The following is a 15,461-nucleotide window of genomic DNA, read 5'->3' as shown; positions in this document are numbered from 1 at the left end:
AGGTCTTGGAATTAAAAGGTGTGTGTGTGTGTGTGTGTGTGTGTGTGTGTGTGTGTGTCTCAAAATTAAAAATCCCTCTTGGAAGTGGGAATGAAATGTGTGGATGCAGCCTGGGTTCGTAGCTCAGCTCAGATGTTGGAATGCAGTGTCTCAAAGCATGAGCAGAGTGTCTCTGAGCATGAACAGAGTGGCTGCCGCTCATTGCTTGAGCATCTGCACTTTGCTTTATTGAGCTGAATTTATCTGATGTAAACACCTTTAGAGGAAGGACTCAGTTTGCTTCTGCACTGAAAAAATAATCCAGTTTGATGCCACTTTAACTGCCCTTGGCTCCATGTTGTGAAATGCTGGGATTTGTAGTTTGTTGTGGCACCTGACAGATGACTCAACTACAGTTCCCAAGATTCCATTGCACGAAGCCATAACGGAAGTTAAAGTGGTGCCATCAAGGTGTCGCGGGTAAACGCTCGACCCTGTTTTTGTGTCTTGGGGGGGACTCTTAGCCTCTCAAAATGGTGGCCCTGAGTCTTGACCCCCCCCTTCCCAAAATCCTGGCTACGTCCTTGTGAGGGGGAGAAACGGAGTGGGGTGGGGTGGGGTGGAGGGATCTTGAATCACTTCAGTGAAAAGCACCAAGGATGACTGGTTAACCATATGTCAGATTTTTCCTCATCCTCCCCCCCCCCCTTGGTAAGCAGTGAACTTGTCCAACAGTCAAGCTTTAAAAGTTTGTCTCTCTCTCTCTCTTTTTTAATTTCTTATACTACATCTCGCAGAATCCTCCTCAAGAAGTGGGGAGGGCTTTTGAGAGTTGCAGTCCAGACAAGCAACTTGTTGCCAGCCGCTGTCCACACCTTATACTGAAGGGTTGCTGTTAATAAAGACACTGACCAGGCCGTGTCCACTTTGTCTGTTTTTTAGGTGGGACGAGATGGCGAGCGACTGGCCTCAAGCTTCCAGGGTGCCTAGTTTTGCCCAGATGCTAAAGAAGAATTTGCCCACCCAGCCCTCGCAGCCTTCCGTGCAGCCCTCAGCTCCCTTGGTTTTACAGTCAGAGAATGCCAAGCAAATGTTTGTACCTTCTGAAACATCCAACATTGCTAACCTGGCGTCTAAGGTGACAGCTATCACAGGTATATGTGTAGAGGGTTGTGTGTGTGTATTGTCGTTAACAGTCCTTGAGTTATGGCGATTCTCTGGAATTCCTTACTATGGTCCATTAGTCATTGCATGTTTGCAGTGTTTGTATGTTCCTAGTAATTCTTCTTTCCTGAACCTGCTTGTACCTCTGGGATTTCGTTCTACATGTATGATTGGAGTCTGTGTTGTAGAATACACACACACACATATAGGAGTGTCAGCCTGGCATAGTGGTTTGAGTGCTGGACTATTTATTTAATTATTTATTTCAGGGACTTATATCCTGCCTTTCTCCCACAGTGGGATTCAAGGTGGGTTACAATAATTTTAAAAAGAGAGAACAAAATTAAAACATTGATTACAAAAGTTAAAAGATAATTAAATAACAGCCACATTAAAACATGTTAAAAACAATTCAGGAGACCTGGTTTCTATTCCCCACTCAGCTGTGTAACCTGCTGGGTGACCTTGGGCAAGTTACATGCTCTCAGCCTCAGGAAGGCAATGGCAAACCAACTCTGAGTAAATATTTCCAAGAAAACCCCATGATAGGGTCACTTTAAGATTGCCATAAGTTGAAAACATCTTGAAGACACACAACAGCAAATATATAATATATTTAAAAACTATATCTTTTTTAGTCACCTTCTAAGGGAATACATTGTTTTATGTTGCTTATATTACCAGAAGGCTAGGTTGATGTCCAGAAGCAATTTAAAAATGACTTGCTTGACTAAATTACAGATTTTATCCTTTTAAAAAAATGCCATTGTAATAGTACTATAGATACTCATGTATAAGTCTAGAAATTTTAGTCAAAAAATTGACCCCAAAAACCTAGGTTGACTTATCCATGGGTCAATGTAAATACTATACTTTAACTCTTATTAAAAGGGGAATTATCCCCTGGTGAAAGACAAGAGTACAAACTGTCCTGGAAGCACTGACCTCCTTCTGCTCTCTCTTCTGTCCAGCCTTTAGCATGAGCCAAAACGGTTATGCCTGCCATAATATTGTAGGTTCTTGGCATTGTTTTCCTTTGCTATATCATTTAGATCCTTTGTTGCATGTCCCTAGGTTTTACCCTCGACTTATCCAGGGTCATATCAAAATCCATAATTTTGCCCCCAAAACCTGCCCTCAACTTATACATGAGGTTGACTTGTAGTCGAATATATACAGTAACTGAATTAACACTTTTATCCATCCAGACCATTTTGCTTGATCCTTCACATGTTTCTATAAGGCTGTTTTCCACATTATGTTTCCACATTTGAGATACACATAGTCTTGAGTTTTCATTTGGTTTTGTACTTTGAGAATGGCCCTTCTCAAATGGGAGTGGGAAACTGCTTTTCCTCAGTATTCTGGCACATGAGGCTTTCATAAGCAAATGTGGTATAATTCATTTTCTCTCCTATCAATTGACCACATCTGTTTTTCTTTAAAAGTAGGATAAATTGAGTTGTCTTGCTATCCTAAGCTCTGGTTCAGATATAAGCTGTGACTGCGCTCATTACTGTCAAAAGCAAACTAATAACCACTTATTCAAATATTTACTGTTTTTAATTATGCTAGTAGAAATTCACAGTTTAAGAAAAAATTGATGGAAATATGTTTTAGACTATCAGGAGACTTCTACTGTCTTCAACATACATATGAAGTTATAATGACCTTCATATATTCCTATATTGGACTCTTTCCTTTTTGGTGTTTCTTTTGCTAAATGTAGTGCCTATGTTTTAGAGTTTTTAAAAAGATCAGTCTTACCATTAAAAACAAACAAACCATAACTTAAGGACAGTAAATCTGTTGTTTTTAGCTTGACGTTTATACCCTAGAAAAGGACATAAATAACCAATAATAGATGGATTGACAGAAGTTACTACATCATTTTTTTAAGAAAGTGTTAAATGTTGTGATGCGTGATAAGTACCTAGCCCCAATGTTTGCATTATTATCAACAATGCATTTTAGGTCAAGTTCCTGACTACCACTATTCCAAGGCAGCACCTGTTGTTCCACTTACTTCACTGCCTCCAAAGAAAATTCCAAGGGAATTTGTTATCAAATATAAAAGAGGGGAAATAAATCCAGTGTCAGCTTTGCATCAGTTTGCACAGATGCAGCGTGTACAGCTCGAATTAAAAGAAACAATTGCTACAGGTAAGTGATTTGTTCACTTACACAGTCAAATAATTTATAAAGAATCTATGCTGTAATTTGACAGTCAGACTTCGCTTTTAATGGTACTGGTACCGTAACACCATATAGTGAGAAGGATTCTAGAGAATAATGAGCTTTTTGCCACTGCTCTCAACCCATTCATTCTTACTGGCCTCCTCTCACTAATGTGAAGAGCTAAACAAACAATAATGGTCTGACCACTCTGTTGTCTAAGCTTGGAGTCCTGGTTTGTTTCTCCCAGCAAGCTTACTATTCTATTTGAATACATTAAAAGTTAAATGGCTGCTTTGAATTCCAAACACTTAGCATTATTTTCTCCCTCATTTCCACAAGTTTATTTCAATAGCTTGATCAATGTACAGTATTAAAATTCTAGTTCCTTGATTATCGTTGCAGCATTCTGCACCCTTTCCTAAGTTGTCATCTTTCTTTATATAATCCATATAAATAAAGTTTTTGGAGACGTGCTGTATATATTCATGTATAAGTCTAAAAAAATTTAGTCAAAAAATTGACCCCAAAAAACTAGGTCGACTTATCCGTGGGTCATTGTAAATACTATATTTTAACTCTTATTAAAAAGAGAACCATCCCTGGTAAAAGGCAAGAGTGGTATCTGTCTTGGAAGCACTGACCTCTCTCTGCTTTCTCTTCCATTCATTCTTTAGTGTGAGCCAAAACCATTATGCCTGCCAGAAATATGTAGGTTCTTTGGCATTGTTTACCTTTGCTTCATCATTTGGAGCCTTTGTTGCATGTTCCTAAGTTTTAACCTTGACCTATCCAAGGGTCATATCAAAATCCATTATTTTGCCCCCAAAACCTGCCCTTGACTTATACATGAGGTCAACTTTTAGTCGAGTATATACGGGTATGTTGCTTTTTGCTCAGTTCCTATCATTTCCATTCCCCATATACAATATAAATCATAATTCTAAGAATTGATGAAAGATTAGTAATTTAATCCAAAACATGCTTACCGAAAAGTATTTATTTAAGTGTGAGTTTAAAATAATTGTCATTAAGAGCATAATTTTCACTAGAAATGTAAAGAAGCATTCATGTTTCTGTAATCTTGAATTACAGATACATTGAAATTGAAAGCTGTTAAAGCTTTATAAAATAATATACAGTGGGCCCTTGGTATCTGCTGGTTAATACTAAATTTTTGGTCTGCATATTTTGAAGGCAATCACTTTGGAGCTTACTTTGCTTTTTGTGCTGTGGTTGATGGTATTCAATACAAAACTGGCTTGGGACAAAACAAGAAGGAATCAAAATCAAATGCTGCAAAACTTGCTCTTGATGAACTACTGCAGCTGGAGGAGGCAGAACCAAAAGCTCTAGAAAACCCAGGTAAACTCTAAACACACACACTTCATGTATTCTAGAGCAGCAGGCTAATATTTAAGAACCTGTTCAGTAAATGCTCTTCATTTATTTCATGTTGAGGTCTTACTGATTGAGAGACATCCAGATGGAGAACCATTGTCACTTTTCCCAGAGGGATCAGTATATAGTTGCATTTTACTAACTGCTCATATGGTATTTGGACACTATATTAAGATGCAGTATGGTCTAGCTATGTTAGAAATCCCACAACATTTTCCTGTTTAATGATTTGTGGAAGATCCTGAGCTTTTTATGAGCAGATAAATAACTGCTGTGTGTGGTGCTTGAGCTATGTGTCCTACACAAGAAGAAGGGCATAATTTTTAATGTGGTAGGTACTACTGCTATAATACCCAAAAAAGTCATTTTACGGCCTGAATGCTTTTAATAGTTCCAGCTGAAATACGCACATTGAATCATTTGCTAGATAATGAGTGAACTCATGTAAATCCAACTAATTAAACTGGTTTACTCTTAAGACTATCGGTAGAATGTAGGTCTGTGTTAATTTTCACAGCTATTGTTCTGCTTACAGGTACCCTCAGGAACCTTTCAGAAACTGCCAGTATAGGAGAACCTCAGGTTACAGCTGAATCTGTCAACATTTCACGGATTCCTTATGGTAGGAATGCTGATTTTTTAAAAATTATTATTATTTTTTGTACTTATGGATATACACTCATCCCTCCATAGTTGCGGCTTTGATGTTTCTGGATTTGATTAATATTTCTCTCTAGGAATATCTAAGTCCTCCAGTGCAATTCTATGGTCAACTTTAACTAATAACTTTAACTAAAAGACCTAGAGATTCCTAGAGAGAATACTTTACTAGGCATTTGTAGCTCCTCCAGTGCATTTCTGTGGTCATTGTCCCTCAGATGTTGACCACAGAGTTGCACTGGAGGACCTAGAGATTCCTAGAGAGGTGTCCTCTCAGGTTAAAACAGTGTTTTTGTTATTTGCGGTTTTTCCATATTCACGGGGGTCTTGTGCCCCTGACCCTAGTGAATATGGAGGGACAAGTGTGCACATACACACATTCAGGTTCTGTCAAATGTATACTTTAAGCTAACACTAACATAGGAGTTTATCACACGAAGGAGATTGGGAGTTTATCCAGTGAATATCCTGGGGAAATTGTGTAAATACACAAAACGATTTCACACAATGTCGCATAAAACCTGCCATTAAAGTGGTCACAAAGAAGCATTAACACACATCTCTTTACTTTTGGGATGTCAGCATAAGTGCATTTCCGGTATCACTTTATTTGCACAATTTTGTGTGATAATCATTCACGCAATTACTTGCCATTTTCACTTTCTTTGCGGGATACTTTAAATGCTCTTTAATCTCTCTTTAATGCCAAAATTAGCCCAGTTTGATAAATTCTATAGAGAGCAGTAGGATAAATGGAACATACATATGTTCCCTTTCCTCCAACATTAAATTCATATACCAAAAATGTTAGATAAATTTATTGTAACAGGTTGGTAACATCATTTGTGCTGAGATTAATGCTTAAAAGCAAATCTTTCTGTTACAGAGACTTAAAACATAACATGATTAAATGTTTTTTTCTCCCAGTTTATGTTTGTGTCCAGCTAGGCAGTTGAGTTGGCAGTTGACAACTGAAAAGCGTCTGCAGTGGAATGCCCTTTTGGCTTAAGTCCAGTTGCATCATTAGCTACAGCACTACTCATAGTTGTCTTCTGCTCTGTCCCAGTAGCTTGTGGAGTGCCATCCAACCTGAGAGTGTAATTTTTGGGCACTATGGTGCCACTGCTTTTGTTTTTGAGAGATCATTTATCACTGTCACCCTCCGCTACTTTTGCCCAGTAGCTGTTTGGCGCGTTTAGTCTGGCTCCTCAGCAAAAGCCTGTCTGACAGTAGAGACCCTGCAAGCAGCATGCCTGCCATCAGCAATAACCTCTTGTCTCACTGGAGCATGCAGTCCCACTAGCACAAAAGGGTAGTCCCGTTGTTGCAGTATACTCAGTGAGGCAGCTGAGAAGCTGGGTTAATCCTCCCTGTAGATTTAGAGTAGAGGAATTTCATGCTCGGACTTTACATCCCTATAATAAAAAAAAACGAAGCAGAACAGCACAATCTTTCTTTGTGATCTTTCCATTGCTGTTAAAATGTCTCGTTCTAATTTTTGTTTTCTTGCTTCATGGGTTTTTAACACTACTAGAAGACCGGCATCTTGCACATGGGAAAATTTCTCACGTTGTCAAGGAAACATTCAACAATTTGATTGCTAAATATCCAGAGTACCAGATTTGTAGCAGTTCACTGGCTGCTTTCATAATTGAAAGAGGTATGCATATTGTTACCCAAAATGTAATTACTTTGTGATGGGTTTGTATATGTGTGTGTAGTATATGTAGTATCAGTAAAAGTAAATCATGACAGATTCTGAAACTGAAATCTAAATTCCTTCAGTTTCTTTTCTTTCTTTTTTTAGGTAAACAGCATGAAGTGGTAGCTATTGGAACAGGTGAATTTAACTATAGTGAGTGTATTCACCCTGATGGGAGAGTATTACATGATAGTCATGCTGTTGTTACTGCTAGGCGTTCTCTTCTTAGGTAAGTGTACAGTCCTGCTCCTTTTCTCAAGTCCTATTAAGGTGCTTATGCATCACTGCATGCATGCAAACTCAATGGCTAGAATCCTGTTGGTTTCTTACACATGTATAAATTCTGTAGAGCCAGTTGGACATTTTTTTCCCAATGTGAAACACCTTCACTCAATTCAGGATTCCACATCTGGTGCTCTTGCACTTGCAGATGTGCATACATATCCCTGATGTACAGTCTTGGGCATTGTGTTTGTTTCTGGGATGTAAATTTTAAAGACTTTGTAAATAATCTTTTTCTTTCTTTAAAGGTATTTTTATAGACAGCTTTTGCTCTACTACAGTAAAAATCCAAGTATGATGGAAAAATCCATATTTTCTGCTGAACCAACATCAAAACTGCTTGCATTAAAGCCAAATGTAAATATATATCTCTATATGAACCAGTTGCCAAAAGGATCTGCTCAAATAAAGTCAGTACTGTACGTATGATATGTACCAGAATTGATGCTTAATTCATATAAATATATTGTTTCCTTTACAGCTCGTGTGAGAAAACGATGATCCTCCAAAGATCATTCTTTAACCCTTCCAGCATCTCCAAATTTGGACATGTGTGATAATTCCGAATACTCTAGAAGAAGTAGGAGGCCATCTGTCATGTTTTTGTCAACTTTTTTGCCAATAGAATTGTAAGAGTTGGTATAGACGTCACAGGCCATCCAGTCCATTCCCCTGCAGTTTACTTTGTAATAGCCCAGATGGGCCTAAAACGTGGCAAACTTTGTCCCCCAACATCTTCAACATCTTCATGTTTATGGGTGTTTTCGGGGAAAATAGGATTCCATAAACAAATAAATAAATCTTGGTGTGAGAGAATGCCATGGAGTGTTTACGTATATGGTGACTAGAGGGCCAAAAGATAACAGTTGCAAAAATTGGATACAATAACATGAAATATCAGAATATTTGCCTTAGCACAGGCACTATAAATACTGTTTTCTCTGCCTGCTCCAGCCTCTATCTGTTGTTCAATATTAATATACTTCAGTAGCTTTGTTCATTAATGAGGGGATATATCTTTTTCTCAGGGAGTTACTAAGTTCAGAAACTGTTGAAAGTACCCCCTTTTATCCAAGATGAATTTGCCGCGCAAGCAAATGTAATAATGATCCAGTGTATAAGATTGTGAAACTATCAGAGTAAAGAGGCCATATCTGCGTTCGCATCTCCACCTGTTTAGAAGATAAGGAAGCCTTGTGCATTTCCTAACTGGCCTTGTGTATCTTTCTGCGACATGGCAGATTTCTTTACCCATATTTCCATACAATCTCTCATTCTACCTGCATGGGAACTTTATTAAGTGGTAAAGTTGCATATGAGGGCTCTTTATAAGAGAAGAACCACTAATGGGGAAGAATTGCAGGTTAGATTGTACAAACTAAACAAGATATAAAAATCATAATCTTTGCAAAAACACAGTAGAGGGAACCCCCAGTTCAGAAACTCTTTGAAGGGTTATACCTGGCAGAAGCTAAATTTTCTGAAGCATATAAATATCTGATAGAAGAGCATTGTGGAAATCAAAATGAAGTGAGATCATTCACATGTAGGTTTTTCCTCCATGTTTATTGGCAAAAGGGAATTGTTTTTTTCAGGGGGATTAAATTTAATTGGCCTTTTTCTCTAGGTGAGGAATACATTTTTCTTATACTCCTCACTGTAGAAATTTGGTAGCAAATGTATTCTTCATTTCTATTCTGTATGGGATTGAAATTTCCATTAAAAATAAAGATTTTGATATTAACTAGCAAGGCATTCTCTTATTAATATGCTTTTATTTCACCCTAATTATATATCCATTTTACCTGACTATTAAGTCTTAATGATCGTCCCATTTTGTAGACGCCTCAATCCGACATCTGCATCTGCATTTGAAGCTGCTGAAGAACTATGCCTTCATGTTGCTGTTGAAGGCAAGATTTATCTCACAATCTACTATCCTGCTGAAATCGCCAGAGTAAGCAGCATGTCTGCCACTGATAAACTAACAAGATGGGAAGTGCTGGGTCTTCAGGGAGCCTTGCTGAGTCACTTTATTCAACCAGTTTATATTAGTGGGATCATTGTTGGTAAGTGAATGCTTTCTAATTCATTTACTTGAAGGGCTGTTAAAATATAGTATGACAGGTTATCTATTTAAGGTGGAAGCCAGCATGGTATAGTGGTTAAGTGTTGGACTAGGATACTGGAGGAAAAAAAATTCAAATCCTTGCTCACCAGTGGAAACCCACGGCCTGTCCTTGGGCAAGTCACAGCCTTTCAGCCTTAGAGGATGGCAAAGGCAAACTCTCAGAACAAATATTGCCAAGAAAACCTTGTATCCTTAGGTTGCCATAGATCAGAAACGATTTGAAGGCACACAGCATGAACAACAGTCTATTTAAGGCTTGTTGTATTACCTAGCATTGGCTACTCAAAATGTTCTTCATCTTGCACATCAGTTTCAGTGGTATTGGAATGCGTATGCTGCTCCCATTAGGTCCATAAATACACTACTCCATATGAATAAAAAAAATAATTGGGATGCCAATTATCCCATAGTGAATTCTGTGCGTGCTACATAGCCAGTATATGAAATTATATCATCCCAAATATTACCTCTATATTGGTTGAAAATTCATCAAGTTGTTTATACCTGATGCCATAACAGACAGAATTTTAATTATATTACTATAGTAAAATTTCAAAAGGGTATTTTTTAAAAATTCTCATGTCAAAATCTTTCAAATGGTATACCATAGTACACTGCATGAATGAAATAATTACAGTGCCCGAATTTTCACCCCCATGAATGTCACGTATGCCACATATCCTGTATATTAAGTTGGACATATCTTCCCAAACTTATCTTCTGAATTTAGTGAAAATACATCCACCCATTTTCACATGATATAATAAATAATTTTATTTTTGGTTTTGTTAGGTTTGTTATGTGCGTTTAAGTCATTTCCAAATTATAGCGACCCTATTGCAGGGTTTTCTTGGCAAGATTTGTTCAGAGGAGATTTGCCATTGTTCTCCCCCTCAGGCTAAAAGCATGCGACTTGCCCGAAGGTCACCCAGTGGGTTTCATGGCCAAGCAGGGAAACAAATCCTGCTCTCCAGAGTCATGGTCCAACACTTAAAGCCGCACTGGCTCTCTTAATTGATATAGACATATAGACATTATATTGGATTATTAAATTACCAAGAGAACAGAATTGCTTAGCGCTCAGAAGTTATGCTATCATGAAATTTAACTGATACAAGATTACATGCGATTTTCTCAACAAGATGTTCATGTGGCTTTTAAAAATCTGGTACCATAGTGTAGAAATCATCATTTGTATCAAGCTTCAACCTTTAATCCCTTTTGACCTGGGGACTAATTAATATATCTTATCTTTCTACCATAATGGGAGAATTGAATCTTCATGTATAACTCTCTTCCAGTATTCAAATGATAGCCCAATAGAAAAACACACTTTATGTGCAGGATAACATTACCACATGTTGTCATGCCATGTCTCTTGACAAATGTGATGGTTGATCCTTGTCTGAGGTGACTCTACAGGGCAGGAAGCTTAAATAAAGTCCAGCACATGCCCTAATTTTTAGACATGAGTCTCTCCAGGAAGAGACTGGCCGGGGGGAGGGGGATATTTTGCCAGCATCTATCTTTTAGCCCAACATAAAGCCCAGAGTCTGCACAAAGACTGAAAACTAAGAACTCTGGAGAAATTGTTATTCCAAAAGTGGAGAGATGGAAAAAAAATGAGACCACAAGCAGATTGTAGCACAGACATGAACTAATATCAAAATTTAAAGTAAAGCTGAAGTACCAGTACACTATCAGCCATAATGCTGAAATACAGTACAATGTGAAGAACACCTTTATACAATTTCATAATATAAAAAACCCCAACAGATTTGCACAATTAAGCTTAATTGACTGGGAATCAGATAGCTGTTAACTAACAAATCAAATCAAGTCTGAACATCCCCTGGAGGCCAGGATAAGTAGACTGAGGCAGTCACATTTTGGACACATGAGAAAGTATGCCCTGTACAAATAGGCCATTTGCGGCGCGCCCATGACGTGCTAGGGTTGCCTCAGGGTGGCGCGTGCACACGCCCCGCAACACTAACATGTGGTGAGGGAGTTGCATCTGTGCAGCACCACCTACACGGCGTGTACAGCTATGACGTCACAGCTGCGCAGCATCCAAACAGTGCTGCGCAGCTGCGACGCCATCGATGCATCTTTGTAGGTTTGCAGTGGCGCAACTGCGCCATAAAAAGGAGCCGCTTTTTAATGCTCTTTTGTTACTGCACAGCAGCGTTGCACAGTTTGGTTGCTGCAGCGCTGCTGTGGAGCAAAGAAAGGCGCCTCCCTGGCACCTCTTTCTGGTGGTCTGTAACCTTCCTATGAGTCACTAGAAAAGACACCAATGCTCGTTAAAGTAAAAGGCAGCAGGAAAAGAGGTAGACTGCATTACAGGTGGATAGACTCAATCAAGGAAGCCATGGCCCTGAGTCTGGATCCATTCATTCTCTTCCTGGTATATTATTTAATATCTCACTGACTGTTACAGTGCTACCTCAGTAGAATCATAGAATCATACAGTTGGAAGAGACCACAAGGGCCATCCAGTCCAGTGCCCTGCCATGCAGGAACTCTAAATCAAAGCATCCCAACAGATGGCCATAAAGGTCTCCAGAGAAGGAGATTTCACCATAGTCCGAGGGAGTGTGTTCCACTGTTGAACAGCCCTTACTGTCAGGAAGTTCCTCCTAATGTTGAGGCGGAATCTCTTTTCCTTTAACTTGCATCCATTGCTCCAGGTCCTAGTCTTTGGAGCAGCTGAAAACAAGCTAGCTCCCTCCTCAATATGACATCCCTTCAAATATTTAAACAGGGCTATCATATCACCTCTTAACCGTCTCCTCTCCAAGCTAAACATCCCAGCTCACTGAGTCGTTCCTCATAGGGAATGGTTGCTAGACCCTTCACCATTTGGCCCTCCTGTGGACACGCTCCAGTTTCTCAACATCCTTTTTAAATTGTGGTGCCCAGAACTGGACACAATATTCCAGGTGGGGCCTGACCAGAGCCAAATAGAATGGCACTATTACTTCCCTTTATCTAGACACTATACTTCTATTGATGCAGCCTAGAATTGCATTGGCCTTGTTAGCTGCCACATCACACTGTTGACTCATGTTCAGCCTGTGGTCTACTCGGACTCCCAGATCCCTTTCACACGTAGTCTCATTCAGCCAGGTGTCGGCCAGTATGTTTCATTTTAATTTCTAATAACATTAATGTTTTATGGAATAAATCTTGAGGTTTATAATGAACAGCAGAACAAGCTATCAAAATGTTAAGTATGCTGCTTTAGCCCTCTTTTTAAATATTTGTGACTCATTGTGTTTTAGGAGATGGGAATTGCAATGATACACGAGGATTGGAAATGGCTATCAAACAACGTATAGATGATGCACTCACTTCCAAACTTCCCATATTCTACCTAGTGAATAGATCTCACGTCAGTTTGGTATCTGCTGCTTATCCTGTGCAAATAGATTTGGAACATAGACCTCTTAGCTTGAATTGGTCCCAAGGAGACTTATCATTAGAGGTGGTTGATGGGTTAAATGGGAAGATCACAGAAAGGTAAATGTTTATAATAAAGTATATTAAGATTTGAGAAGCACTGAACTTTGTTCTTACTTTTCAAAACTGAGTAAGGAGGAGGGTTGTCATATGCTTGGCAAGTGATAGTCATCTTAATCATTCCTAGTTAGTTTTCTCTTAAAATAACTTTAAAGTCGAAGCTTCTCCTGAGATTGTATGCAGCCCTAGTTGTTTAAAAGAATTTCAGTTTTAATACTGTAATTGCAACTAGCTTTAAAAATCAAATAACCTGTGTAAGTATCCTTAGAGTGTGCTCTTCATAATCATTTTTTTCTTAACTAGTTCACCCTTCAAAAGTGGCATTTCAATGGCAAGTCGTCTTTGCAAAGCTGCAATGTTAAGTCGTTTTAACTTACTGGTGAAAGAATCAAAGAGAGATGATTTACTTAAGGCAGGAACATACCATGAAGCAAAGGTAAGACTTGCTGGAGTGAAACATGGTAAAAGCATGGATTTCACAAACTTTACTTCAGACTGTAATTCATAGTGACTTCAGAACTGGATTAACTTTGTGCTTTCATAAATTTGGGAAATGAATTTGTAAGTTACAACTATAGTAGTATGTGTGGTGTATGTGTAGACTCTAATAATGTAGTCAAAACCAAAAATGTTATTTTTTTACCATAATTTGTTACTGTACTCAGTATTTGTACCACAGAATCCTAAACTATTTTATTCCCTGATTTAAGTATGGTGTGGAAGGTATGAAGCATTTTAAGTTTGACAGATAAAGATTTTAGAAGTATAAAGTGGGGTGTTTAAGGTGAAACATCTCTTTTAAAAAACAAGCGTACATGGCATATTGATTTACCATAGAAGGAGAAGATGATTGGATAAATTGTATGTCATAATGTAGAAAGACATGTCTTGTTTTAAGGTGGCTTGGAGAGAGAGAAGAAGGCCTTGGGTGAATTGTTGCATTGCAGAAGGAACCTGGGTACATCTTAGTTCATTAAGACCTTGGTTGATACAAATACTATCTTGTATATTCTCTATACATGTAGAATATTTTAGCCTGAATGTACATCAGATGTGGAAATCTTGGATAGTGTGTGAATGAATGTAGTTGTAGTTTATGTAGTGTGTGGTAATCTCAAGGTTTGATAATTGTGATATATATGGAGATTCCTTTACAGTTTCCAAAAAGATTTTAGTTCAGTTTATTGTTTCTATCAATCTGCCTTGGCTGCATACATATCTGTGCATTATGATCATATTACAGCTGTCGTCTGTCAACTGTACTGGCTAATAGGGTTTCTGAACACAATTCAGATATTTGGTTTTGACCTCCTGAATGTAACCCTATCTTAGGTGAAGCAGAAAGCTACCACAGGGGACCTTATCGGTATTCAGGCCTCACTTATGGAAAACTATCCAGAGAGGTTTGCCTGGTGCCTAACTTTTACTGTCCTTTGGTGTTAAGTTATATTCTTATCCTTTTTCCATGATTTTATTATTATTTTTTATGGCTTTATAAATGTTCATTATATTGTTGTATTTGTGTTTTAATTACACCTTTTCATAAAGCATCCTAAGAGTAACTGAAGGGGAATGTAAAAATATTTTGGTCAAATTTATTAAAACATAAATAGCTAAGTTAAAATTTATTTCCATTTACTTATTTCACAATAACATACTGTATGTGCAGACTTTCTAAATAAAACATGAGAAAGGACTGCTATATGAATTCTGTCAGAAGTAGAATGCTTTATTTTGAAACCATTTCTTCACAGGATTTCTTTATACTAATTGTATCATGTTATTTTACTAATTCTGTAATTTTTAAACTTTTAGATTATGGCTGAATCTTACCAAGGAGCAAAACATTTGCTGAAAACTTACCTGGAGCAGCATGGTTATGGATCCTGGATTGTGAAATCTCCACGTATTGAACATTTCAGTATGTAAAGATTGAAACACCAGCTTTGTTACCTACTGAAATAGGTTCTTTCTCTGAATAGATTTTATTGGTTAATAAATGTAAATCACTGCTGTTTAGTAGTGTCAGCTATTAGCTGGAAAATTGTGTGTAAACATTAGCTTAAATAAATAACCTTACTTATTAAAATATGCAAGCTGTTTTTATTCTTGAGACTTTTACTAGTGTAAAATTACCTGGCCCTAGAAAATAGTTTGTGTTTTGTAGTCATAGCAGTTCATATGAAAACATTTTCTTTGAGAGTTTGATTACAGTGCTCTGTATTGACTAATGAAGGGGGGAAATTGTGTGGTAATTTTGCTGTGCTTAGAACCGTATTGTGTGATGGCAATGTAAGCTATTATGTCATAGGTTTGTTTTCTGGAAGACTGAGCCCTAGTCTGGCTTTAAAAGCCACTACTATCCTCCTTAATCATCTTGAAACTTTGTGGGCTTTATGCCTTTTCAGTTGTGGGCTCTTGAATTAAAATCTGCAGGAAATT

General features: G+C 37.9%; 1 protein-coding gene across 2 annotated transcripts in view; it reads left to right on the top strand.

Moving 5' to 3' along the window:
* ADAD1 (adenosine deaminase domain containing 1) overlaps positions 1-15,110 on the top strand; it is a 21,095-nt gene extending 5,985 nt beyond the window's left edge. For both annotated transcript variants that reach the window (XM_042470619.1, XM_042470620.1), the window contains exons 2-12: positions 922-1,133; positions 3,118-3,306; positions 4,516-4,683; positions 5,255-5,341; positions 6,914-7,039; positions 7,187-7,310; positions 7,612-7,782; positions 9,206-9,432; positions 12,782-13,019; positions 13,323-13,455; positions 14,835-15,110. In XM_042470619.1, the coding sequence (XP_042326553.1) occupies positions 932-1,133; positions 3,118-3,306; positions 4,516-4,683; positions 5,255-5,341; positions 6,914-7,039; positions 7,187-7,310; positions 7,612-7,782; positions 9,206-9,432; positions 12,782-13,019; positions 13,323-13,455; positions 14,835-14,948 (1,779 nt within the window). In that variant the 5' untranslated portion in view covers positions 922-931 and the 3' untranslated portion in view covers positions 14,949-15,110. The remainder of the gene's footprint in view (positions 1-921; positions 1,134-3,117; positions 3,307-4,515; positions 4,684-5,254; positions 5,342-6,913; positions 7,040-7,186; positions 7,311-7,611; positions 7,783-9,205; positions 9,433-12,781; positions 13,020-13,322; positions 13,456-14,834) is intronic.
* Positions 15,111-15,461: the final 351 nt, after the last annotated feature.

This window comes from Sceloporus undulatus, chromosome 5 (genome assembly GCF_019175285.1).
Source record: "Sceloporus undulatus isolate JIND9_A2432 ecotype Alabama chromosome 5, SceUnd_v1.1, whole genome shotgun sequence".
NCBI classification, from domain to species: Eukaryota; Metazoa; Chordata; class Lepidosauria; order Squamata; family Phrynosomatidae; genus Sceloporus; species Sceloporus undulatus.
This window is presented reverse-complemented; position numbering and strand designations above follow the sequence as displayed.